We start from the raw sequence: 24,157 nt of genomic DNA, 5'->3' as shown, positions 1-24,157 counted from the left end.
GGGTACGGAAAGTAAAAACATTAATTTATGTTGTTATTCAGGATACATTAACAGGATAATGAAAAGTTTAATTACTGGTATTTATACTGTGTCTGCAAAGCCTACCATTGTTTTCTTCCATAGCGCTGTATAATTTTAAGGTAGCAACGCAGCGAGTTGAATCCTGATTTGACCTGAGGTGCCTCGCTGTTCAGCTCAGTGGTTCCCCTGTAGAAACAGAACCTGACACTGCCTCGCTTGAATTTTCTTCAATCAATATGAGTGTGGCACAATACAAATTATACAGTAGAACAGTATTAAAGAAAAGCTTATCTATTGATACAGATGGCTAGAGAAGCAGGGTTTTTATCTAACAGCTTTCAGAGTATTCTTTGAGTGAAATGGGACCTCATGGAATGAATTGTGTATTTTATTAGTTTTTTAGTTGCAGACATTCTTTTCAGCTGGTTTTAGCCATGTAGAATTCTTCCATATAAAAGTTTGTAGAGTAAATGACTGTTACTGTACATCTAAAATGTAGCTATATAAAAATATGCATGTATTTCTGTAACTTTTAGAACAAACCCTCAGAGGTTATACATTGTGCAAGTGCAAGTCTACAGCAGCAAAACTGTTAATTTGCCTGACTAGAAATATTAACCATACTATATCAAATAACTGCCAGGAACAATTCCCCACCATTCCCTGTGACTTCATTTTAATTGATTTTTTTTAAACTTCCAGCTTCTGAGATTTCGTTTACTCTGACAGAATGTTTATTAAATGTGTAAAAAGAAAATTGTTTTGTAAATTGTTTCCGAGGGTGTTTTTATCTTCCATAAATTGGTGGCTCGTTTAACATTTTCCATCTACCTTTGTTTTCCACCCCGTGCTCTGCCTCATTTGTTTCCTTATTGGATTTGATGATTAAATACTGATCAGCTGCTGGTCTGATCAGCTGTGCATATTGCTTTCTTTTAAACATTGTTCATATACACCCTGAGGACAGGGTTGCACACACAGTTATAAACAGAGTGGGGGGTGTTTAGTGGTACCACTGGATCTGTTGTACAGATGATGGTGAGCTCAACAATGAACATTTGTAAAAACTGATCATTGACATAGACCTCTGTGTTACAGCAGAAATAAATGACGCACAACAGTCCAAAAGGGCTGTTGGTTGGTTGCTTTACACTGGAGAGCTGTAATTTGCGTTCAGGCCTCTGATGCTAAACAGGATATTGATAATGCCTTTATGAGGATTTTTTTTCTGTCTTGTTTTCTTTTTTTTCCTTGAAGATACTATATATTCAATCATACTACTGTACAGCCTGTCATGTATTACTGTGAAGATTCATGAAGGAACATGGAATTTACATGTAAATCTAAATGATTATTTTCTCTTTGAAAAGCAGAAATAACTCGTGCAAGTGTAATACTACTGTTAAATGCTACCTCTGAATAATTTGAACACACCAGGATAATAAAGGAAATCCTCTCAGGATTTAGACTGTACTTCAATTGGAATACCAGTCTGTTTGCTGGGAGATATCATAATATTTGATTTGTGCTTGAAACAATTATTTCTGAGTAGCCAAATCCTATGAAATCACTGGAAGCTTAACAGGAACAAGAGCCATCTTAAAAAGTGGTGTTGTGTACAGTCTCAATTATGGGAACCATAGTGAATTCATAACTTTTGGTAGATTGGTACAGTTGGTGACAGGTTTAACTTCAGCACTCCATGATTCAAATTCAGTCCTATTCTAAATCCATTGGGATTAGTGTATTTACAGTGATGTAAAGCTGGAACATCACAACAGTGAAACACACTTTCATTTGTTTGCCCATAGCTGTATGTGAAAGGTGCCTACTGACTCCAGTGTGAGCCCCAAATAGTAATTCCAGGGCTGGATTTGGCTTTTAATTGTTTACCTCTATTTCTGCAGTATATTCAAAGTGAACTGAATGGTTAAATAATTCTGTAAAGTGTTGGTTCTTCCAACGACAATTTAAATACCTTTGTTGTTGGCTTGGGGACAGTAATGCTGGTCTGATAACAGTTAAGTTCTTTTGCTGTCAAGATTTCAAGTATACTTCTTGATACACAGAGGCTTTTTGCAGCTATTTACAGCATGTGACATAATGAATATTAGTTCAGGAATACAGTTGTCATTTTAAGTATGCATTAGTAGCTTTCTGAATGCTCTGCAAAGTCACGGTGGGTAAAACTTTTCAAAGTATCTGATTTGATTTCAGTGAGAGTTTCACTCCTAAGCCCCTTATTCTCTTTTTTAATATTTTTTTTTTTTAAATGCTTCTAGGCACCTCTGTCTGTCCTTAGTGAACTAAGTAGCTTCAAAAAATCTAGTCAGTGGGAGTTATGCATCTAAGGCACTTGATCCTTGATAATCTAAGGAGCTAGGTGAGGTCATGATGAATATAATTTCACTTCATTTTGAAGTGCTTGGATCTGTGTCAGGTTTCAAAGGCATTCCCTGGCTCGTGCTTCCAACTGCTGATGAATTTTTTTTATTGGTTCTGTAATATAAAACCAGATACCAAGCATGATATCCATCCTTTGGTAAATGGTCTGCTGAGACAAGTGCTCATCACTATGTGTGGAAAGTAAACACAGAGGTGCTCTTCTCAGTCAGGATGGCAGCAGCAGTGGGCATGCAGAATAGAGGAGTATTAGGCACCTCTGTCATTTTACTGACGTGTTATTTGGCAGCTACAGACTTTTTCACACTTAGATTATGAGATTTTATCGGATACAACTTCAGATTCAGGAAACTCAATTCTACTCTGGTAGCACTGTAGGCGCTTGAACGGTTGTGGCTCTACCCTTTGATCATCTTTGGTAATTTTATTATTTCTCTTTTTTTTTTTTTTTAGTTTAGACTTTGCTCGTGCTGTGATGTTTAGAAAAAAGTACAAATGCTAGGCAATTAGGCCGTATTTGTCTGAAGATCTGTGCATGCATCTATGTTGCATAATGCTATCTGGGATACAGCTGAACACAGAACCCCCTAGCCAACTCTGTACTGAGGTCTTGCAGAATCAGTGCTTCTGCATGCCCCGAGTGTGTTACGCTACCTAGGCTCCTCTTGCCCAGTGTTTTAGCTGGCTGTTCATTCTGACCCAGGTAAAACAGGTGGATACAAACTAGGACTGAAAACTTCGTAACTTCAACTTTATGGTTGGATGCGATGATCTTAAAGGTCTTTTCCAACCTAAATGATTCTATGATAATAGGGATCTTCTGTATACTGTGGGGAGAAGCATTTACACCATCTAACTTCAGTGGCCAAGTTAGGTTTCTGATGGAGTTCAAATACAAAGCCGTCCTAATCTATATGTTTAAGCTATATGTCTTAACATTAAGCAGTCAAATATTCTTCCCTGAGAACATACTGTGTTTAATAGAGTAGGTTCTACCATAATCTAAATTGATAATAACTTATCTTGCACATATATTATTAGATTTGTAGAAATAAATAATAATTTGAGCCTATAGTTTGAGCAGCTTTTAAGATTTTTCTGCATTCTTAATTCCTCAGCACAGTTGTGTTTCATAATTATTTCCTGAAAATGATTTCCCTCTTTTTGTTTGTCTGGAAGCAATACTAGCCATGGTAACCGCAATAAACATGTTTGTATAGCGAATGGTAAAATTTATATCAAATGGGGTTTGCGTCATTAGCTGTCAGGGCTGCAGAAGATGAGTAGTTAACTGAGTAAGTAATGTGTAACATTATCATTGACGGAACATTTCTTGCCATTAAGCCTTCAAACTCTTATTCAGCTGTCAACACATGGGCACTTTCTGGAGCCAAATTCTCTCATGCTGTGCACTGCCTGCAGCTCGCCTGAAGCTCAACTTTGACTAAAAGTGTTGATTTCGCTTCTTTTAGCCTTGTTCTCATTTAGCGTTAAAACCTGCTTAGAGTCTGCCTTTTATTCTGTAAAGTACACATGCATGTGTCATCCTCGCACACTTCTGATGTGAAGTTAAGGCGCTCAAAAGATATGCTAGTAATCTTAATGAATAATTGATTAGAAAGGAGTCTGGCAGTGTTAATTGTGAGGTGCAGCTGAGTGAATGCCAAAACAAAAGCTCTTCTAAATGTTTCCGAAAACCTTGTAAAGTCTTTAGCATTGAGCAACAGGGTCAGTGCACTGAAGTGGAATTTAAAGGAGGTTCTTGAATGTAATGGATTTTGACTTCCCTTTGTCATGTGCCTCAGTGCATCATTGATTGAGCACTCATTTGTTAAATCAGCTGTATTTTTTTCCATTTGTCAGAGCATAGACACTTACTGCAGCCTTTTTCCCTTAAAACACGAGTTTCTTGTCTTAATAAATCACAGGCGTAAATTAGTTTATATCTAAGGTGATCAATTTTTCAAGCAGAGAGGCATGTGAAGATGGTCACAAGGAAACACATTGTGAGCTTTTATTTTCTTAACTGTTAGAAGAAAAGGGAAAGATCAGGGATACGTTTTAGCTGAAACATCAATAATTCATGTCTTTAAATTCAGCTCCCAGCAAAATGCTCAGAAATGATTTTATTTAGAAAGCTCTAAATGGTGTGCATTGAAAGGTAACCAGTGTTCAGTCAATTCCTTAAGAAATGAGCAAAGGAAACCAGAGGGTTAAGGAACAAGCAGCGTACTGTACGTTTGCAGTGATGAGAGATGCTCTCTGATTAGCGAAAGGCTAATTACCTGGAGTATGCAGGAGCTCTGTAGGTGCCGTGCATACCTGATTAGAGTTCTGACAGCAGGGCAGAAGAAAGAAGACCTTGAGAATGTGCCAAAAATATCCCTTTATGTAAGCAGATGCTATTACCCTTGGAAGAGAATAGTCACTTATCCAGAATGGTTATTGCTGTTAGTAATAAGTATTCTACGGATGGGCCATCCACTTCTGAGAAATGTACATGTACCGTATTTAATACAGCAATTACTTGTCAAATCTGGAAATGTTCATCTTGATGCTCTTGTGCCTGCTGCATAAATGACCAAATCAGATTTATTTGCCAATTGTCACTGCAGCTCAGGGTCTGAGCGAGTAGTCAGTCATTGCAAGGGGCTGAAGACAAGCTAATGTTTGGAGTTTTTTCAATGTTGATACTAGTAATGAAGTTAGAAGGTGTTTCTTGGTCTCATAATTAACTAAGAGTTCTTCAAACAACATATCTATGGCAAAAAACTTCAGAGAGCCTCGGTGTCCTGCTGGGTATAGGCTTAAATGTTAGGTACAGCTCTTTAGAAAAGTCAGCTCTTTAGAGGATTATAATTTTAATCTTTTTGGAAAAGATTTTGAGGAGGGAAAAGAAAGAAGAGACGAACAGAAAGGAAAGAGCCTCGAGAAGACTGGGGAAGAGAAAAGCCAGTCATGTTGACAGAAGAATTTAAATCTTCTCAATAGCATAGAGCAGTGTAACTGCCTAGATATAATTAGAGTGAAGAAGGATGGAGAAACAATCTTCAACCCTGACACCACCTCTTTTTTTAAAAACAAGCCTTTCTGCAAGGTGCAGAATGCCTTTGTTTTCCGAGAGGAGCTGTAAATGCTCAGCACCTTCAGGCTTAGGTCCATAACGAGCAGCAACGTAAATTTACTGCAAAGTTGCTGGCGAGTAGAACGACAAGTGCATTTTCTTGTGTCTGGTGAATCGTGATAAGAACTTTAATTGCGACCGTGCATTGATAAATACGTTTTGTTTTGCTGGCAAATACACTGCAGTGACACCCAGGAACGTTGCAAAGGCTGTGTTCCGCTGCCCCCCCCCCCCCCCCCAGCAGAGCCCCTGGCTCCTAGACCCATGCTACAGGTAGCTTGCAACTTAAGCAGCTGTTTTCACTTTTGATACTGTCAGGCGCTTGGGGACAGTTTCCTTTCTTCTCTCTCTGGCTCCCTAGGCTCTATCAAAAGTGCGAATCTGAAACCAAACAAAATAAAGCTTCAGTCCACATCTTTGCTCAGCCTTTACAAGTACGTTTTCCTGTTTTGAGTTCTTTTAAACTGCAGCTATCAGAAAGAATAAAATAGTGCATCACCTAGTAGAGTACTGAAGTGATCATCCAAGCAATTTTCTTCTCCCTGAAGCCAGACAGCCAAAGCTTTTTATTACTGACTGACTGAACTTCCTCTGTCTGTCTGTCTAGGTTGCTAGGCCACCTTGTTGCCATGATTTGTGATGTTAGAGGCTTTTGATTGTAGGCAAACCAGAAATGCTAATTTAAACATAATATTTACATTTTAAAAACTCTTACATAAGATATATAAAAAAATAACCCAGCAGGGTTTCATTTTTAAAAAAAAATTTATTTTTTTTTTTTTTTGAAAGCTCTAGTAGACATCTGGCAAACTGATCCGGGAACTCTTCAGTTCATGTGTCTTCTCAGTAAAACAATGTGGTTAAAAAAACCCCAAACAAATCTTTTAAAGTCTTTAGCTTGCAGCTCATTTACAGCACCAATATTGGGAAGGACCATCCCCAGTTATTGTTACTTTTAACCTACAGGGTGGGTATTTCTGTTCTGTGTAGGAGCGAGGCTGCCGTTCTTTGTGCCTGATGCAGAAATGAGAGGGGTGAAGGCATTGCTGCCTCTTAATAACAGGGCCTTGATTTGCCTGCTGCAGTGTTATGCAAACCTGTGTTATGTGCATTTGCATTGCCTGTAATTGCTTTATAGATAAAAGAAACAGTTATGTGTAATTGTAAATAGCCAAACCAGGGGTTTTTTTTGACTCTGTTGCCTGTGTAAGGGTATGCAGCAAAACTTCGGGCGGGGGAAGTAAATGGAGTGGTCTTCACACAGAAATGACGCTTGGAACAAAAAGGGCTGATAATAAACTAGTAGTGAGTAAACTGGTAAGTCAGGGTCCCCTCTCTGATGAAACGTACTTGTTATACCCAGGCAGCCAGGAGCTGTTGTATTTCTCATTTGTAAGGTATAGTCTGCAGAACATGAGCAAAATCTGTATTTAACACAAGATGAGGCTATTTAACCCCTCCATGTTACAGGTATTGAAACTGCCCTGTAGCGGGTAACTATTAGTTATTAACAGCTAATGCTGAGTTGGATGATGGGTTGGTTTTTGTAATTTTCAAAATGGTTACAGCTAGTAGATCACAAATGTGTAACACTAATTATTAGGTTGCATATCTTGATTTCTGTTAGATCGATGAGGCAAATGGTGCACCTGAGGACTACTTTGAAAATCAGGTCAGTTGTCAATCTTGGTATGGGTTAAATCTTGCTGCTTACTCAGCAATGCACATGTTCAGAGATAGCAGGTGATTTACTTACTCTACAACTAATGTGGAGAAGTCCTGTCTGCCACACACCAGGTGAAACAGTTTACAGAAAGTGTTAGGCACACAAAATAGACACAAGCAAATCTCTTGTTGGTTAGAAAATCCTAGAAATCCTCAGTAAAAATTAAGGGCTTTAGGGGTATGTTTTGTCCCTTCAGCTGATGAGGTTCTGTGAATGTGTGTGGCATGTCATTTAACTCAGTAATTACAAGGGATTTTTAAAAGGCATGTATTCTGCTTGTAGAATGAGAATTATTCTGGATACAGAGGACTGGGGGCTTTGGAAATTTAAGTACACAAATGGTCTAATCCTGTAATGTGTACTACCAGCATTGCAGAGGTTCTTTGGGAAGAGCCTGAGGAGGAGCCAGAAAGGAGCTACCTAGGGAGCTGGGATGTCCCCGAGGACAGAGCAGGCTGAAAACTCTTGCCCTGAAAAGGGGAAGGTAGAAACCTTGGGTAACATCTTTTAGTTGTTCCCTTGTTTTACCTCCTGTGAAGTACGAAATGCCTTCCAAGTTAATACTGTCTTGCCATTTGACCTCTTGGGAGCTCAAATCAAAAAAAGCTTTTCTTGTGGGGGCTGTGAGAGAGAAATATTTTCTCTTCATTTGGTTCCAGTCTCACATGTCAGCTCCCTTCCCTGCCTAGGCAGTCTCTGCTAGACTAGGACTGTTTTGTTTTCAGAAACAATTTTCCCCCTCTGGAAATATTCTGTTATGTTACTGAATCAAAGATCCACATTTCAGGGCAGATGATTTAAATGCAAAACCAGTATTCATATCAGACAGGGGAAAAGCTGGCTCCTTCTGATGGCGAGTTTGAGCAGCATAACCTGTACAGGAAATTACAGTACAAAGCCAAGTTTTGTTTGCTGCCCTCCCCACCCCCCTTTCTTTTTCCTTTTTTTTTTTTTTTTTTAAAAAAAAAAACCACACCAAAAAACCAAAAAAACCCAGTTCTTTAGACTGCCTCTGCCTGGGTTTTTCCCTTTGTACAACTTACCTGCTCCAGCACACCCAGAGTGCGCCAACACAACTGTTCCTGCGTAAACCGTGCCACACCATCTTTGTCAGAGGACGCTCCACAAAACTCTCCCTGAAGTGGTTGTGGCCTTCAGTGCTTGTTGCTGTGCTCAACCTCACACCAGTGCTGTGCTCAGGTGATGTGGGTGACACTGGGCAGCCCGAGAGCCTTCCTGGGCGGCTCTCCCATCTCCCTCCAAGGGTAGATGGTAGGGGCGAGCCGGGCAGTATGGACTTGGGGAGCTGAGTTTCAGGGAGGTGAATTTTCCTTGGACCTGCCAGCTCAAAAATCAGCATAGACAGAGCTCTTTTGATGTGACAGCACAGTAGATTCAACCAGTTTCCTGCGTGCTTCAAAGCGGTTGTCAGGTTCTTCAGCAGCTGGAGCGCGGGATTTAGGATGCTGTGCTGGGGGACAGGCTGCTGTAAGGAACACCTTGGCCCAGTAAGTCACCTGTGACATGAGCGACAGTATGTGACTGAAGAAATGCGCTGCTCTTTTGTCTTCAGTGTAAGATCTGCATCGGTAGCTAGTGAATAACATAAAAAAATGAACATCTTCGAAGCAGATGGTTTAAAAAAAAAAAAAAATTACAAGATATTCTGAGGCTCGAATAGCATTGATAACCGGGACACGGGTTTTGGCCCATTCTACTGCATGTGAACAAGCTCCTGTGTTTTCTTGTTGCAGATGTGCATATTGAGCACATTAAAATGTGTATTAAGCAGATCATCTACTCCGTGGAGGTATCCAAAACAGCGCAGAGGTTTCATGCTCTCAACCCTCTATTTGGACAGCAGGCTAGAAGAGGCATGGCTGAGCACTTGCAAAACCACAAAAACACGTTGGTAGGAGACAGTAAGCAGTTTTTACTGATTGTATAGGATTGGTGAAATGAATAATAATCAGTCTAGTCATGCTGAAATACACGTGGAGGTAGAATTGAGGGACAACTTTTATGCTATAAAATAATTTGGTAACTCTTTAAACAGAATAAAGTTTCTTTTGTAAGTAAATGGTATTAATTTAAACAGAATCACGTTTCTGTGGCTTGGGCTTTTCTAACCTTAGTGTGCTACAGTGTGTACTTGTAATTTTTGAGGCAGTTATTTTATTATCTGCCACAGAAAGGTGGTTTATGGTCCTTTTTCCTTATGCAAAGTCATTAATAACATATTCACCCCATGAACGTTCAGCGATTTATGCACAGTTCAGTTCAGCTGAATACTATTAATATCCCATTCTAACCATTAAAAACAGTTATCACAAGATAATATTAGGTCAGAACACAGGGTAGGCTGTTTAAATCCTATTATTGATTGCTGCTTTGTGAAGATTTTCCTCAGTTGTGCTTAAACCGTGTGCTTTTATTTGCTACTGCTTCTAGAAAAGATGGCGTGACAATATCATTTGAATGGAGCTGTCTGGCTTTTGATGCCCAGTTGAACGTACAATATAGTTTCATTTCTTACACAAATTATCTAGTTCCAGGCCTTTTGAAGACAAGGCTGCATCTTCAGTTGCATCTTCCAAAGTGGAGAATATTTACTTCTCTGCTACGGAAGTTACTACCAAAGTTAATATTGTTATTAATTAATTTTATTAATGCAGTACTTATTCTGGAATTTATGCAGATGTAGAAAGCAAGAAAGACTTGGGTTTACAACTGGGTTTTCAATCAGTTTTAGTTCGTGCATGTCCTGTAGACATTTTGTAGTCTGCCACCCACCCTCCCTGGGGGGTGGATTGGTAGTGTACCAGCTGGTGTGTTCTGTTCGTAAAATGTGGGATAATCGCTGCTGTAAGACTACAGTCCTAATGTCTGTAGAAATGTATTTGGGAATACTTAAAAGAAAGAGTAGATACAACCACCACCTCTCTTTTAAACATTGTCTAACTCCTTTATTAGGATCTGCATATTTTTTAATGATGCTGTTGCTTTCATTGACTATGTGCATATGTATTTGCATGCATTAAGTTTCTTCTTCAGGAACAATTTTATTTGAGACTGAACTTGCTGGATTCCTAGGAAAACAAAACCTTTTTTTTTTTCCTTCCTCTCTTTAAACCATGGTATTTTACTCTTCTTGAGTATGTATTCATTATCTTAAAATAGAAACAACCTCCCTTCCCTGTGCTCAGCATCAACATTATTGTTGAATTCCCAGGCCTAGGAGAATACTGGTTGTATTACAAGCAAATAATTTTCCATTCTGTATGGTGGAAGAAACTCTCAATTAGTACGAAAAGGGTAATCATATTACCCCTTTTTAAATACCCGTTTGTTTTGTCTGTCCTGTGTTTGCAAAAGAAGACACAATCAAATGGCAAACCTGTGTTTTTGTTCCTTTTCAAAAATCCCTGACAAGCCCATGACACAGGCTACTGCTGTAGCTGTACATTTCTATTCATTATTGATGACTTGGGGCCAGGCAGGCAGCGCAGAACACAAGCAATATAGATTACCACATTGGGGGCTGGGGTTGGGGGGGGGGGGGTTGTGCATACGTGTGCGCACACACACACATGCGAGTGTGCATTTTGGTTGGGTTTGGCCTTTGAAAGACTCAATTCTGAGAGGAAATCATGTCTGGGAATAATAGTGGAATAATAGTGGAAGCAGATTGAATGAGCTTTGTGATACATTTTACTGAAACAATTCAGGGCACTTAGACTAAAGGGAAAAAAAGAGTCTATGAGTGAGCTTACTCTGATGCTAATTATTAATAGCTTAACTTTCCAGCAGACTTGGAAATGATCCTGAAGGGTCCTGAGCATCATTTACCCTGGGGTATTTGGAGGGCATCTCTCACCTTACAGAGTGTAGTTAGCACCTTGGCTGATGAGACATTTTCCTGCCAAAACCAGTGTAAGCTATTTAATTTATCTATAACAATAGTTATGATGAACTATGCTGTTGGCTTCATTGGGGGGGGGATGGAGTGTATCTCATTTCATGGATATCACAGACCAAACCCACACTTTGGGTGAGTGAGAGAATTATGCTAGCACTTTAGTGATAACGTTTTAAGTAGTATTTTTGAATAGTAGGTCACCAAGAGACCTTTGCAATGCTGAGAAAGTGTTTTACTACTACTGATTCATAATTAATCCTTACAGGTTTTTATTGGCACAACACTCCTGCCCATTATATAAAGTTTTTATTTTCTTCTGTATGTTAAAGAAGGGTTGCACAGTGTTTTATATTTGCACCGATTGAGGTTATTGGCTTGAAGAAAAATGTAGAAGATATGAGTTTATCTAAACATAGTGTTTATGTTAACAAAATGAAATGTATTTTGGTTCATATATTGATGGTGTGTTTATACAGAAACTGTTCTACTTAAATAGTTTTCAGTTACAAGGAAAGCTGTATAAAAATAAGTAGAATCAATTTTAATAACTGCTTATAACTGCTCATTTCTGTACTACTTGTCATAGCTTTTCTCTCAGGCTTCTGTAATTTTTCCTTTATGTTTCTGTTTTCTTTCACACAACTGGTTATCACAGCAGGAAAAGTTAATTCACAGTTTAGTTAATTCAAAGCTTGTTGTGTTAAAATATTTTTTAAACATTCAGTGGAATAAAATACTGAGTGCTAGAGGGTGATTAGGTCCAGCTCAGAAGCAAGGACAGAAGAGGTGCGTAGGGACCTTGCTCTGTCGGATCTCTGACTTCAGACATCACTGTTTTAATTTAGTTTTACATGTAGAACCCTTTAAGGTACGACTGGTGTAGAGCATAAAAACTGCTTTCTCTTGTTCTGGGAAGGAGAGGTGGGGAGCCGTTGTGGTGGAAGAGGGGCAGTTAGCTGTTCCTAAAAGCAGTGTCAGTCAAAGCGGAATGTTTGTTTAGTGTATTCCTTCCATTTCTGTGGTTCTGGTTTCTCTTGTTGTGACTCAGTACTCTTTAATGTGTTTCAAAATATGGAATCAACTATCTGGCTAATTTAACAGTCCAACTTCTGGTTTAGAAGGAGGTTCTCTTCCCTGGAAGGTCCCACAGCACCATCTAGTGTGCCATCCTTTCATACTGCCAAATGGGCTTGTGACAGCAGAGGTGCTGGCACGTTTTGCTAGTAACGTCTTCTTAGCAATTAAAATTAAGATTTGGTGGTTACTCGACATAGATCCAAATACAGGAGAAACTTAGAATGCTTTGTAACTTTCTTCTGCAAGAAAACAGACTTAAAAGTTTGGTGGAAAAGTAACTTTTCTTGTAAAATGTATATGTTCCTGCACTTCTGTTTTCTACATACAATATGGAGGAGAAATTGTGGTGCAATCCTTAACACTGCACTAACATACCTTGCGCTTAACATGCACCCCAAAGCCTGTAACTGTAAGTTTATCATATCCTGATTACACATTAAACTCTTGATTGAGTAAGGGCCGTGCTGATGCCTACAGATGCCCTAATCCTACAAGCTGTGTGCCTCTCCTCCTGGGTCCGGCTATATGGTGTGGGACCCTGCCTGCGTTGTCAAAATTACAGAATTGCATCGAAGTGATTTTTGCAAAGACAAGGGGATCGCTCTGAAAAATGCATGGGTGTGGATGATTAAGAAGTTTCTTTCTCCCATTTATGCCTTCTCTAGGGAAGGCCCACCTAATGCCAGTGTATAAATTCAGTTCCTATGCTGACATACAGAATTATAGTGATCTTATTCTCTGCTGACACCACATGAGAAAGAAATTTGAATAGGAACAGACAGTGGTTTAATGAGCTGGAATTAGGAAAAGTATTGTGCGTATAAGGAAGTTTTAAAAGGTTCTCATTGAAGTGGGAAGTAAAGGAGAAGAAGAAAGTCCTGAGGCCAGGAATGACTGTCAGCAAATGCAACTGAGGAGGAAATAGGAAAGAGTTGGAGCTACAGATCGGCAGTATCGTGGAGTGCACTGAAGATGTTGTTGACAAGACAACTGACTTGAACGTGTTGCGTGAAAGCGAGACAACAAAAAGTTGTGGGAAGGTGTTACAAGTTTGAGTGGGGAATATGGCTTGATCCCACTCCAGATAAGTGAGCAAAGGCCCTCCAAAATCTCCTTCGGTCACGCACAGCGCTGTGGAGCTGCCGCAGTAGCAGGAGGTTGCAGATCTGGGGAAGCACAGCCACATGCAGTTTCCCCAGCAGCATCCCCCACCTATTGCAGGAGCTATTCCATACTCTGCCAGACAGCTCCCATCTAACTGAATTTCATTTAGTTATTCTTAAAATATTGGTAGTTAGGTTATGAGGTTTCAGAATGTTTGATGGAAACACTAATTTCTAACTCTGATTCAGACTTTTATTGTATTTTGTGCGTCATTCCAGATAACTATTCCAGTATCACCTGCGAAGCCCCAAGAATTTTTTTATAGTCGCTTTAAAACTTCAGGGTTCTTACTGCTGTGTTCTGAACTATTCTGTTGCTGTGTAAGAAGAAAATTTCTGATGTGTTGAAGATGCCCTCTGCTGGGAAGTCAGGCTAACTGGGTTTATATGGAGTTTCACCTTTCTGAAATACTCTTCATGCTCTTGACTTAACTCTCAATCTGGTACTGGAACCTCATTCCTCAAAACTTACTGGAAAAAAATGCTTTCTCCTTTTGGTTTTATGCTTTTAAAGTGTGACAAGTTAGTAGTGTTACTGCCAGTAGTTCAGAACACTTTATTTCTTAGTTTCTAGGTTCTGTTGTGTTGGAAGAACCAAATTCTATCTGCTTACGTTCTTTTTGATTCCATTTGGATTTCATACTTGCATAAAATGTGTGTGAGGGGAACATCTGCAATTAGTAATTATTATAAATAGTGGAAATGCTTTTGATATCTACTGTTATCTGATACTAGTATTATTTTTTTTTTTGAAATTTACCTTCCCACAAGAGAGGCCACTGGGTTGGTTGACACAACAGAGCAAAGGTGATACAATGTCAGGAACAATTCACAAAGTACTTTGCATAATCTCATAGTTGATAGGAAATTTGGTTTATTTTGTTGCCTCTGATAAACAAAAGGCATTTTGACATAGCACTTATAATTTTATGGTTTTGTTATTAAAATCCAATACTGGCCCAATTGGATGAGTTGTAGTTATTGTTGTGGTACTTATTTATAATTATAGTTGAATTAGGGTTATGTAGAATTATACTTTCAATTCTGTATTGCAGTTTGTTGCCTTGGTGTTGTACAGTGTTTATGAATTTAACAAAAATGTGTGAATTTAACTTCATGCTCTTTTCAGATTTTCCTATTATTTCTTATGGGGAGGATGGGTGTATTTAGCATCCTAAAAAGCAGCAATTCATAAACATCTGTTCTTCCCAGCATTCAGATCAGTCATTTGATATAAAATAGGACAACAAAGAGCTAAAATACATACTTTATTTTGAAGTCCTACAGTTGTATAAGGCTTCTCAAAACCAGGATTGTCATTGGAGTAGCTGACAGAAAAGGGATGTTGTTAGGAGACTTTTAAAGGCCTGAAATGATTTTGAAAATAATTAAATTGGAAAACAAAAGGCAAGTGATTATTTGGCTTCAGGAGCTTCTGTGATGTCCATGGGGGAACAACACAGGGAGGTTGAAGTTGCATCATGGAGCAATGGCCTAAATGACAAGCACGCCAGCAAGTGCAGTTCTGACTTAATCTCTGAGATTGCAAGAGAGAAAACCAAACATTTTTGTCATTTACATGAGCATGAAGTTTGAAAGGGGGGAAACCATATGTTTTATTGTGGGAATCTAGTTCAATATCTCATTCAACAAAAATTTGTCATCTCCAGTATCATCTTTAGATAGGAACAAATGAACAGCAGAGTTTGTATAACCATGAAAAGATGAAAAACTGTTTAAAAAACCCAGAAAAAGGTTGTCTCAAGTAGGCTCTTGCAGCCACTCGATCCACATACTAATGCACTAAAATGTTTTCCAAATAATTTCAGTTACAGACTTGAAGTCATTATGTTAAAATGATTTAGTACTTGAAAACTGAGATACGCAAAATTCACAGTTGCCGATGCATCCCTGTTATCAGGCCTTTTTCTGTTATGACCCCTCTTCATTCAGCACATACCGACAGTTTCATAAGAACTTGCTAGTCCCAACCTGACTTCTAGTGGGTTTTGCTCTTCTGGTTTGGAACCAAGTAAGTATATTTAGCGTAGGGGGTTTTGTCTTGTTCTTGTGTTGTCAAGATATTCTGTATAGTTCCAAAGAAGGTCAGTGGGGACAGGTAGAAGAAGGGAGAAGGCAACTAATTTCTGAGGATTTTGGCTGGTTATCCAGGTATGTGGAAGCCCTGTTTCAGCCATAGGAGTCATTCTTTATCTGACATCTAAAAATAAGATTGCTGCAAAGCAGTTTGGCACAGGACTATAATTTATATCAGTTTATTCAAGAGACTGCGTAATGTGGTATCACAGCTAATAAGCAGCATTTTACACAGGTGTCATGTCGTGCTGTGGAATTGTGGAGCTGTGACCAGTCTGAGGAGTGAGGGCAGGGGGAAGTCTTGTACTCCTTCATTTGAATATACTGAAAGTTGGCTTTGAGTGCTGTCATGCTCTTTACAATCTCTGCGTGTTCTTGAAAACACTGAACAATAAGCTTTTTGACCTTTAGGAGAGCCTGCTTTTTCTCCTTTGTGATGGTACCAGATTTTTGAGAACATCCTTTTATCTGTCAGAACTTTGGTACTAGCTGTCTGTTGCTCACAAATGTACCTAATTCAGACCTAGAAGTACATTTCTAGAGGGCAGGGTTCTCTTTTTGAAATGTAAAACATCACAAAGTTGTCTGCAAATTTGTTGAAAACAAAATAAGGAAAAAAATGTTTTTTTTGAAAACACACTTCCAAGCACAAAAGACATAAGAAGAAATAGAAATAATAAATGTTTCAAGGTAAAGTCTCTCTCTCTTGTTGTAACTGGAAAAACTGCACAGATTTTTTTTTTACAATGAAGATTGAGTTTCAGTTCTCATTCATGCTTGTCTTCTGATGAAGTTATCCAGAGTTCATAGCCATTTTTCTCGCACCTTATCCTATCAGTAGTAATGGAAGTGCTGCCCAGTTAACTTTTTACTAACCTTTATTCAGTTTATAACATAACGCTGCTTACACTTTTGCTCCTTTTGTGTCTGGCTCTGGTGAAGCATTCAAGAACATCCGTAGCTTTAAGCACGAGTAGATAATTGATTTCAGAAAATACACATTTGTTCAGAACCTTGATTACAGAAACCTTTTTTCTTTCTAGCCCGACTTCTTAAGACAAATCAGACGTGACTTTGGTTAAGGTTTTTTTTCACTAGTAATTGCCATGTGCATGTCATACTGATGACCTGTAAGAATGAAGAAAAATTGCATGGGAAATTTGTGAGTAAAGGAAACGAAGGAAAGTTCACATGTATTTCATGCCTCATTACAATAATCCTTACTCGTCTTCTACCATGTGTCCCTCTGGATCTGTGCCCACCTTCCTCATACTATTTGCATAATTTCTTTCTTAATGATTTGCCATCATAGTTTCAAATCCATTATGTTTCTTCCTTTTGCTGTCCTATTTGGCAGCTAATAACACGTACTGATTCTACATATTCTTTTGGAGAATAAACACCTTTTAGTGTCTGCTCCACAGCAGTGCTGGGTGAAACCTACAGAAAACCTCTTAACATCTTTATCTATACAAGGCAAATAACAATTAAAGGGATTTCCAAGTGTGTCCTTGCTGTTGAAATATATGTTTATGCACATGCTTACACACACAAACCTGTATTTAAACTCTCTTAATTAAGACATGTTTCATGATCTCTACTATAAAAAGAAATGTGTTTGCAGGTATCTGACTATTCAGACTCCTGTGTTGTATCAGTGTCTCAGGTCAGGCTGAGATTTTTTCTTCCCTTTCCACTAAAATCATTGAAATATATTCAGTCAGTCTTTCACATCAGAGGTGTAAATGGATTTCTTGAAAGTTTTTCTGCTGATAGCAAACGGCAGTCACTTTACAACTTTGACTCCGTTGTGGGCAGCAGTCGGAAAGCTTAACACTCCACCCGAACTTTGAAGATGCTAAAACTGTGTAATGACCTTGCATTCTCAAGGGCAGATGCTCAGCTTCTGCTGGAAGTGCTAATCTACAATCTGTTTATCTCCATACACTATATATTTGACAGCACTTGCCTGGAAAGCAAGGCAGGGAGAAGCATAGTCAAATTTAGTTACTTTTTCCTCTCTGATGGTGTTAGTGTCCAATGGACTTAGAAATGATAGTTGTTTATTTTAATTTTTAGCTTCCTTTGTGCTTTTCAGCCTGTCATAGTCTTAGAAAGCAGCCACACTGCCAATGTCAGAATATGTGCATCTTTGTGAAGCCTCTGCTGGTGCCTGAGCTGGACCTAGTAGAGTAACTGTTCTTCCACCTTTTGTTTATTCCGAGTGAATCGGATTTTGGTTTTACCTTCAAAACCTAAATCATCGTCTGTATTTTCTGTCAGTAGGCTTTAGACTCAGTGTGCTCTATATATTATTCTTTAGTGGGTACAAATCGAGATGCATCACACAATGCTTACGAGCATATTGAGGGGCACGTTTCTGGTGAAGAGGTAATGTGTTGAAGCAAGGCAGCGTGTGCAGGGAAAGGTAATACCTTTTGTTAGATATACTTTAGTTGTGTAAACCTGTCTTCAAATCTGGAACAGAAACCTGAAGAGAAGGGCTTTTGCACATAAAAGCATGTCAGGGTGTTTTCAGGTAACAAATAAATGAGCTTTACATGCCCAAAGTTTGTTCTTTACCAACTCCATCAGTCGGTCTGGTAATAGTTCCCTCCCCTAACAGCTCTTGCCTTGCTTGCACCCATAAACCATCGCAGTCACCACAGCGCTACTGACTGAAAAAAACCCCCTTGGTTTTAATGTAATCCCTGTGGTTTTTCAAACCAATGCTCCTTATCAAAATAAAACATTAAAATCAAATTACTCTGATTCAGCAACAGCATCTATTTTTTAATATGAACTTGTCTGTTCTGTCAGGTAATTGTTTAGCTTCCCAGGGAATTGCGTATGTGTTGCAAATAGGAAAATTCAATCTTGTAAATCCTTTCTGTGGTGAGGCAACAGGAAACTTGCTTCTGATTATTAAGATCACCAGGTTTAATGGTAAAATTTTGTAAAGAATTGCTGGAACTGACCTTTTGAATGCTAGATTTTCAACAAGCTCAGTCAGGAATCTATTTATGATGTATACCAGGATTCTCCTCCTCTCTGCTTACAGAATTATGAAGAAGCGTTACTGTCACGAAGGTAACCTTTCCCTTTGCGACATGATATGCTTTGAATTAGCAGTGGCTGTTGCCCATTGTGTTAATATCACCAAGCTTCTAAAGCAAATATACACCAAGTCACAGGTCCCATCCTAAAGAGGAAGGACACCATCTTTATTTATCAACAAGATAAAGGGGAAGGTTGTTCTGGATTTTTTTTTTTTTTTTACCTTTGCATTTTTTTGTTATGTATAAAAGCACTATGAAATGTACTGAGGCATGAAGCACATAAGAAATGACTAATGGTGCTGAATCAATGAGTTCCTTCAGATTAGCAGAGAGCTGGCTGTACTCACCAGCTGGCAGCGTGCTCTATTCTCCCTGCGCTCAATGCTCATTTGGAGTACAGGATGCTTTTGGCATATCACCTCCTGCTCCATCCACGCTCCTCTTCGCGCAGGCGAAGGTCTGAAGGTGGAACCCTGCTGCAGTGGTGTTCTGCCATCCCAGAATTACAGGATGCTCAGGGAATACTCAGGCACTTCGGTAATATTTGAGCTGTGCAGTGCAGTTGTCAATGGGGAAAGGGGAAGAAGGGGAAAGCCTGGCTTACGTATTCTTAGTAGTAGCTCATAAAACCTGGAGTTCGGTTGTTCTGATGAAGTGACTGTGTTGCATCTATTTTATATGGGTCTTACTGTCAGTTCTCTGTTCTAAGCATCGTAGATGCTACCATACTCAAGTGTCAGTTCAGCTCTTAGTGCCTCCTCTCTTCCTGAACTTTTGTTTCTTCCTCTACAGCTGATATACTTTGAACACCTATATTTCTTCATAACTGTTATCTGCATTTTTGCCTAGGCCTCCTTGTAAACAGCGAGTGGCTCCCTGAAGCGATTCTTATTGCTTCTACTTCTTCTCTTTCTAGTCTTTTATGATCTATCTCAGCTGTGACATTTGCAAAAAGATAAATGATTATGGATAGCTAGGCTGTGGGGCAGTCAGATATGGCATATATTATTTATTTCAAAATATATTTTTAAACTCTGTAGAGCCTTCAAGTTGCACAGCTTAACTGTTGCCTCCTCAATCCTTCTTGTCTGCTGTAGTTTGTGGTGTTTACCTGTTGCATTTTGTTTTAAGAGCACAGTAGGAAGACTGTCTAATGGGCTGTCTGGATCGAAGACTTTTTGTGGACCCAGAAAGCAAATACAAAACTAGTTGTAAAAGGTTTTTCTTAGCTTCCACAAGACTGAAGTAAAGCTGTGTTACTCGAGGTTAAATGAAAAGCAGGGGATAACTGCTTTTTTGTTTGACTGTTTTTCACTTGGAACTAAAAACCAACAGAAAATAAGCATCCTTTTAGATGGATGTGAAGCAAGTTTTGGACTTTTGTCCTTTAAACAATAAAGTTTGTGAATAGCTGAAAGACTCGTTATTTTTGAGACATATCTGGATGAAAAATAGTCTTGGCTTGGAGAAGTTCTGAGCAAGCTTGTGAATTAGCATGCATTAAGTGACAGAATCATTTTATTGAGCAATAATAAAATATTGAAGTCAGATGGAAGGGTGATGGGGAATTGCTATTTGTGGCTATGAAACTGATGCATGTCATGTTAACTCCCAACCCAACAACTCATTTTAAGATTTGCTCTCATGAAACTTAAAGTCCTCTATTTTGTCCAATCACCAGCTTTAAACCTGTTCCTTGTCAGTGAAGACAACAAATCTTTTTGCTTGTGTCTGCCTGGGGGATGTGGAAAGCTGAGGTGGTCCTGTGTGATTAAATTAGATGAAAGACTTGCCTTCTACCAGGGAGACGCGAAGTCTAATCAAGTGAAATGAGTTTTGAGATCTCAGCTCATTTCCTTGGGGAATATCAGTTTACATTATACAGTCACGACACCTAATTCATCACAGTTGATGCGGCTTTTGCTCAGAAGAGGTCCTGGGACTGGGTAGCATGGGACTTGATCACAAGTCTCCCCCCCTAAGGAGGAGTGGCTTAGTGGAGTTAAAATACAGCACAGTGAGGGAAGAGCTTTAATATGCTTTTTAAAATAATTGATCTTCTGTATATCAGATCTTTTAGAATAGAGGGGCTTAGGTGCAAAATGGGGAAAGCTGGAGGTAAAAAAAGAAGATACTTTGTAGCGAGTACAGTTTATAAAATGATCAATGTAGAAATGCTAAAGAATGTACACAGTGAAGAGCAAAGTTAAACTTCTTGTCACTTAATTTCTATGATGTTGAATGATGTTTGTGTATTTCCATGCACTAAGGTACAAGGAATTAAAGAGCATTCTGCTCTCCTGACTAACAGACATCTTTTTTTTTTTTTTTTTATTTCTTCCAGGGCATTGTTATAACTCCACTTCTGCTTCTGCTTTTTGTAAGTATCTTGATCTTCAGATGTCTTTTTACTGGGTAATCTTGCACCTATTAGATAGTATATTTGAGACGTAAATTTGGGTGATTTAACAACACTTAAATAATGAGGAGGATTTTTCTGGTCAGTATTTTAAATAAGCTGTCTCCCAGAAAGGCTAAGCGTATTGCAATAAATGCAAATGCTACCTGCACTTCATTCTGAGAGGACCAAAACCCATTGTCCTCGCAGAATCACAAAACTGTATGCTGTTAGTCAGGCTTGGTAAAATACACTTGCCAAGTAAGATGTTCACTTAGGAAATCTCTTGGAGAGCTTTCACATGCAGGAGCTGGACAAGACTGTAATGATCCAAAATGGATGACAGGCCAATTGGGAAAGCACTGTTCAGATAAACACAGCCTCACTCTTGGGCAACTAAGCCCATGGGTATTTTTGTGGTAGAGGTTAGCGAGATAGCAGCAGCAAGATAAGTTACTGGAGCCCCTGTGCACCACTAAATGTGATACTGCTTCATTCCTGTTAGTTCAAGATTTCATTTTCAGTTGTTAGTCTTCAGTCAGGGCCTTGGTTCCTTACAGTTCATGGTAGAAGAAAAGGGAGAAGACTAAGTTTTATCTTCATGTTTTATAGAGGTATGAATATTAGTCAGCGTACAACGAAGAGGTTTTAACAGATGGGTAATGGTGCTTTAATAAGTCCCTTGTCGGTTAGGAAGTCTTTATGCTTGTGGAGGGTTTGCTGGCACAAATGGTATGGTATAGTGCAAGTTACTGAGGACCGGGGCCTTGTGAAGAGCAGGGAAATAGGCTGAAGCACTTCAAGGATTTCAGGAGAGGTATATGTCGTTTGTTTTACTAATTGCATTGAATGTAAGCCAGCACCCTGGGAAAGGGGGTAAGTGTGAAGTGAGTCTGAAACAATTTGTTAAGAAGCATGTAAGTGGCCTGCTGTTTATTATAGGGATGTTTAAGCAGCGTATGTACTGTATACAGATACAGCAGTGTATACTAAACTAGGAAAAGTAGTAATGCTAGAGTGACTGTTACATTATCAACTACTGCTTCAGTAAAGCTATGCGGGAGGATTTTTATTTTACAGTATTTTTGTCTTTCTGTAACGAATTGTAATTCATCTGATGTAGCTATGTTTACACAAGAACTGCTTTGACCATATCATATGTATTGATACACACCAGCAAAGCTTTCTTCATGTACCTGGGACCATAGGCTTACTGTTGGTTGAAAAAAATAGCTGTTCTAAGAAAAAAAAAATGGGTGTTTTGTTATTCTTGCATTGAATACATTGATTCCAAATGGTCTGCCTCATTGTTTTCCTGTTGTCTTCCCTCTTGCATGGAATGTCTTTCTTCCACAGGCATTCACCCAGATACCTGTACCTTTGTTTCTAAGTGACTGAAACTTCAGCTCTTTTTACTTTTGCTCACTGGCAATTTTCACCCTGCTATACCTCAGTGAGTTTTGGTGCTCTACATAGCCAAAAGGACTATTTTCTGTAGAAATGGAAATATTAGGGAATGATCTGGTTACATTTTCAAGCAAGATAAAGGTCTTTCCTTTGGTGACTTTATGGACAGAAAACAAGTTAGTCTGTCCCATAAATTGCAGTTTTCACTGTTACTGAGAAGTGTGTAAAATGCACATTAATTGTTCTGCAGTTTGTAACATGACTCAGAGTTGTTGGTCTTGAGGAAAAGATGACCATGAATTATTTTTTCATCAGAGTGGTAAACAAACTAGTCTGGGGATGGGTGGATTTACAAAAGCTGCATTTTTTTTCTTGTCACAAAGCCCAAAACTTGACTCCTCATAGGGTATATAAATATTTAAAACTCCTTGGGATCTTTGCTGATGATGCATGAAGAGCAGCCATTCTGGTCAGCCCAGCAGCACATCTTGCCAAGATGAGGTCCACCTTCTCTGAAGGTTAAGTTTATCCAGTGGCAGGTATTTAGGATAGCAAACTAAACGTGCACGTCCTGATGCACTGTTCCTGTACTCTGGCAGTCTGTGGTTTGTGCTGCTGAAACCTTTTTTTCTTGTGAACCTCTTAATTTTCCTTGGAGTTTCCTTGATGCATCTGGCCAGCTCAACATGTAATGGATTCAAGCACAGTTCACATGTTTCTGTTTGCTTGTTTACAGCCTGCTTGGTCACGAATGTGGTACTGTGGAGGGAGAAACACTGCCTAGTAATTTCCTGGCTATCTTTTCTGGAGGATTCATTAGTTCAGTCATGCAACTTAGCCTTAGTGCTTAGTTAATAAAGAGTGGAATTTTCAAGTTTCAAGATAAAACTCTCATTTAACTCAGTAGTAGCTGAGCTGGGCTTCTGAATACCATTCAGGGACCTTTAAAGTCAATGCCTTCAGTGAATTTTAATTCCTGAATTTGGTACTCACAAGCATTCGCTCTTCCACAGAGTCATACTACGATAGTCTGAATTGTGTTATTGTATTATATTGTATTAGTGACCCTATTTGTTAGTCTCCCTGCATACAGTGCGTAAAACACCCTTAGTGCTGCCAGAAATAAAATACATTGTTGTCAGTTAGCTTGGTTTTGTTATATAGCTTAACCTGTGGTAGGTAGCAGTTATGGTTTATATTTTGCCCTATGTGCACCAGAGAATATAATGTTCTGAGCTGCCTTTTCAGTTCATAATTGCCTAGTAATATAAATATAAATTGTCGAAACAACATTGATAAAGACATGTTGAAGCTTGTAATAAATAATGCATTTAATGCAAATAATTTATCATCTTAAATGAGTGGTGTTGAACATAAGATTGTTGGTTACATTTCTGAAAAGTATATTTCTACTATGAAACTTTTGGCATGAAGCTTACTCAGAAAAAGCATTCTAAGAGACTCTGATTTATTTAAGGAAACCTTAAATACTGTGCACATAATTACCGGGCTGTATCCTTGTGAGGATGCCTAGCTAGACTTTAAAGAATAGCTGCCTTCACCACGGATACCTCTGATTAACATTTTACCTAATAAGAAGCTACTGAATCTGACTTTCAGATGCGTTAATCTGCAGTATCATCACCCTCATGTTAACCCTTATTATTAACAGTTTATACATTACACTCCCAGCAAAGACATTATAAATGGGCAATGTCCCATGAACTATATATAATTGATTAGAGTTCATATACGTGGTGAGC

The 24,157-nt window shown here is 38.8% G+C and overlaps 1 protein-coding gene across 3 annotated transcripts in view; it reads left to right on the top strand.

Annotated features, from left to right (window-relative positions):
- The window catches only part of LOC104130600 (sodium/bile acid cotransporter 7), a 149,524-nt gene that overhangs the window by 65,219 nt on the left and 60,148 nt on the right, over positions 1–24,157 (top strand). For 2 of the 3 annotated variants that reach the window (XM_035899204.1, XM_035899206.1), the window contains exon 3: positions 20,934–20,969. The exons of the other annotated variant lie outside the window; for it this stretch is intronic. In XM_035899204.1, coding sequence (XP_035755097.1) covers positions 20,934–20,969 — 36 coding nt within the window. The remainder of the gene's footprint in view (positions 1–20,933; positions 20,970–24,157) is intronic. 3 annotated transcript variants of the gene reach the window in all.

Source organism: Egretta garzetta, unplaced genomic scaffold (assembly GCF_000687185.1).
Source record: "Egretta garzetta isolate BGI_Z169 unplaced genomic scaffold, ASM68718v1 scaffold258, whole genome shotgun sequence".
Taxonomy (NCBI): Eukaryota; Metazoa; Chordata; class Aves; order Pelecaniformes; family Ardeidae; genus Egretta; species Egretta garzetta.
The sequence above is the reverse complement of the archived record's forward strand: the minus strand, read 5'-3'. Positions and strand labels throughout refer to the sequence as shown.